The sequence below is a fragment of the Triticum dicoccoides genome, chromosome 5A, assembly GCF_002162155.2.
Source record: "Triticum dicoccoides isolate Atlit2015 ecotype Zavitan chromosome 5A, WEW_v2.0, whole genome shotgun sequence".
Classification (NCBI taxonomy): Eukaryota; Viridiplantae; Streptophyta; class Magnoliopsida; order Poales; family Poaceae; genus Triticum; species Triticum dicoccoides.
Genome location: NC_041388.1, coordinates 636,071,930 through 636,075,213, shown reverse-complemented (window position 1 = coordinate 636,075,213; position 3,284 = coordinate 636,071,930). Strand labels below are relative to the sequence as shown.

Here is a 3,284-nt window from a genome sequence, read left to right as displayed (position 1 = left end):
CATATATAGAATAAAGTGGGTGAATTTTGCACTCCCTACTCTTAACCATCTGATGCCCAGCATCACCAAGTTTAAAGATGGAAGCTCGAATTTGGAGAGGAACCTCCCATTGCTACAGGTTACAAAAGGCTATAAATATATGAATCTATATGAACCTCACATTCAGATAGTTATAGCTTTTCCAACATGTAGCAATGGGAGGTTCCGTTCCTCTCCAAATTCGAGCTTCCATCTTTAAATTTGGTGATAATGGCCATCAGATGAGTAAGCGTGAGGAATGCAAAATTCACCATCGTTATTCTAGATATGTCTGCTACCAATCCTAGGTACTTCGTGCCGACGTGCCTCTCTGCTATTGGACACATTAGCACACCTATTGTGTGCGCGGATGAGAGTTGATCCCTTGTTGTTTTTTATTTTTCAACAAGTCCTTTCAAAGTGGGTTATTTCCGCTAGGGCCTTTTAGCTCTTCGTATAATGCAAATACTTGAATTGATTCGCATGAAAAAAAAACTCTTGGCCCAATGCGGGCACACCTATGATATGCTCGACATCTTCCACAGTCATCTGAAAGGCTTTCCCCCAAAGATGAAGGCCTTACTATTGGGGTCATAGCAGGTAGCAATTTTCTGGTGAACGTTACGCCCTCGGAGTTGATGTTGATGTTGTTGGAGCATCAACATCTTTAAAGATTGCCTCCGTACACGAAGGCAATCTTTGCCTTTGCCTTGGGCCTTAGATTGCCTCCGTACACGCCCGAGGCCGCGGATTGGCACACCGGGTGGCCGCTCAAGCTCACGAGGGTGGAGTAGACCCAGGCTAAGATCCTGATGGAGCAGGTCAGCGTGCTCACGAAGTCGGATATGACCGGCAATGACATCGTTGCCGCCTGGGTCAGCCGGAGGATCCAGCCACTTCAGGCCCGCGTCAGGGGAATGTGGTTGTACTTTGGTGGAGCCGACCCAACGAGAACCTCCCCGCTCTGACATTCTGACTAGACCCGGATGAAGCGGATCACCCAGGTCCGCAACATTCTCTGATGAGACGGCCCCGTCAAACCTCTTGGAGGCGGCCAACGACCTGGTCCAGAGTACTGAGCCAATGACCTGGTCTAGAGTATTTTGCATCTTCTACTTGCATTTAGTAACCTACTGTCATATTTATTTTAGCAGGCATCATATTGGTGATAGTCTGCAAGCTATCATTATTGTCGTATGTGATCTTTGATTTTACTGGTGCCATTATATGATTTTTCGCCCCTTATATTAACTGGTTATGTGCCGATTGACAGTTTAAATATTTGTTTGACTTGGGAGGCCAGAAGGCGGTTGACAATATTTTTGTTATATTCTAAAGAAAAAAATGCCCGTAGCACAGCTTATGCAGAGGGCAACAGGTTAATTGTTCTTTCTCTCGTCTGTCTTAATCGCTAAGTCACTCGAACCTTAATGTGCAGACTAATGCAAAAGCAAAACATTCCAAGGCAAATAAATCCACTGATGATAATGGCAGTTTCAGAAAAGATGCTGAAGCTGATTCAAGAAATGCTAGTAAGGCTGTTGATCAAAATCCTCCGCCACCAAAGCAAGATTTCATCCATGTGAGGGCAAGAAGGGGTCAAGCAACCAACAGCCATAGCCTTGCAGAAAGGGTCAGTTCAGTGCACTGTTTCATTTTGACTATTCTTGTACACCCTTGATCACTGGAAGTTCTACTATTTTGAGAGGCACGTCGTGAGAAAATAACCGAGTGGGTGAAAATTGTCCAAGATCTTGTCCCTGGATGTAATAAGGTGAATTTTAATCTCAACAAGAATTCAATATTTTTTATGTCTCCATTCTCTCCCACAGTCCCACTAATGTCCAGATCTATTTATCTTTGGTATCATCTTCAAGCTCTAAGTCCTCCCTAGTTTTGTGTATGTAAATGATTTTCTTTGGAAAGCTTATGCTTCCTTGGTTAGGTTATTGGCAAAGCATCGGTCCTCGGTGAGATAATCAATTATGTCCAAGCTTTGGAACGTCAAATTGAGGTATGCTGTGTCTTGTCGCTAATATGGAATTATGTCCCTCTATAGTTCAGTTAATGATAAATAGCTTGACAATTGCTGTCATCTGCAGTTCCTGTCCAGGAAGCTTGAGGCGGTTAATGCCCATGCTCACAATGGGGCCGAGACATTTCCAACTAAAGATGTAAGTCAAGTTGCGAACTCAATGGTTAAGTAGCAAAAGAATGATGGGTACAAAGAAGTACAGTATATCTTAGCTCCAATGCTTGATTTCTCAAACTGTGTTGCCTACTATGCATCTCGGCCCTTGATCTGCAATCAGGCCTGCTATGATAGATGCTATGTTGTCATGTTTGTGTACAGAAAAATATGTATTCTTGTCTTCTCGCCGACGTACAACACAGCTCCAGGTCTAATATTTGACCCGCAAACACCAAGGGAGTACACGCAAGGCTCGCCGGCTTCAGAGTGGCTTCGCATGCAGATTGGTGGCAACTACGAAAGGGCGACATGAACAGAAAAAAGAATCAGGGTGGCGCCCAACAAAGCATACCATGAATCCTCAGCCAATTATTCCCCACCTTTCTAGTCCCATTTTTTTGCGCGACCATCTTGTTCCAAATGCGGTTTTATCTACAGTTTTTGGGGCTTTAATTTGCTGGTGCCTGGTAGAGACACCAAACATGTATTTAGGGAGACCGCCATGTATGGAAGAAACTTTTTTCAGGTCTCCTGTCAGGCTGTGAAAGCGTAAACCCTTTTCCTTTTGAGTTTTTTTTTTCAGTTTTCGGACCAAAGTTTGAACCTCAGGGCACGCCGTTCTCTTTCTGAATACTGATGATTTGTGCCTTGTTCTCTGGGTAGCAGCAGGAGAAGTTGGTTTCTCGGATTACAATGTGTGTAATACTTCTACACTGTATGTTTGGTGTCTTCTGGGTTCACCTGAGATTGGATGGCCTTCGATCGCATTCGTCAGTCGTTTTTCTTCACTCCGATGTTCACAGACAATTGCAGCAAGGTTCGTGTTTTTTGGGATGGCTCTCATCTTTGCGTAAGTTCGTTCTACAGCGCTAATCTCCGCCATATGGAATCCGTGAAAGTGGCGCAACAGCAAGATTTTCCGCAACGAAAATGAACCTTATGCCTGCGATCTACCGCTGTTGCCCTGACAGCTCGATGCTCCGGTTCGACTGCTGCGCCAATGCTCTTCGCAAAGCTCTTCTTCATGATTCTCTTCAATTGGAAATGGTTCAGGCCGGATTTTACCCGTTCTAGT

The 3,284-nt window shown here is 44.5% G+C and overlaps 1 protein-coding gene across 1 annotated transcript; it reads left to right on the top strand.

Moving 5' to 3' along the window:
• The first annotated feature begins 830 nt into the window (after positions 1-830).
• LOC119300262 (transcription factor BHLH089-like) lies at positions 831-2,522 on the top strand. The gene is made up of 7 exons (XM_037577283.1): positions 831-940; positions 1,023-1,116; positions 1,457-1,651; positions 1,727-1,792; positions 1,964-2,032; positions 2,121-2,197; positions 2,393-2,522. The coding sequence occupies exons 1-7, from the start codon at positions 831-833 to the stop codon at positions 2,520-2,522; spliced, it is 741 nt and encodes a 246-aa protein (XP_037433180.1).
• Positions 2,523-3,284: the final 762 nt, after the last annotated feature.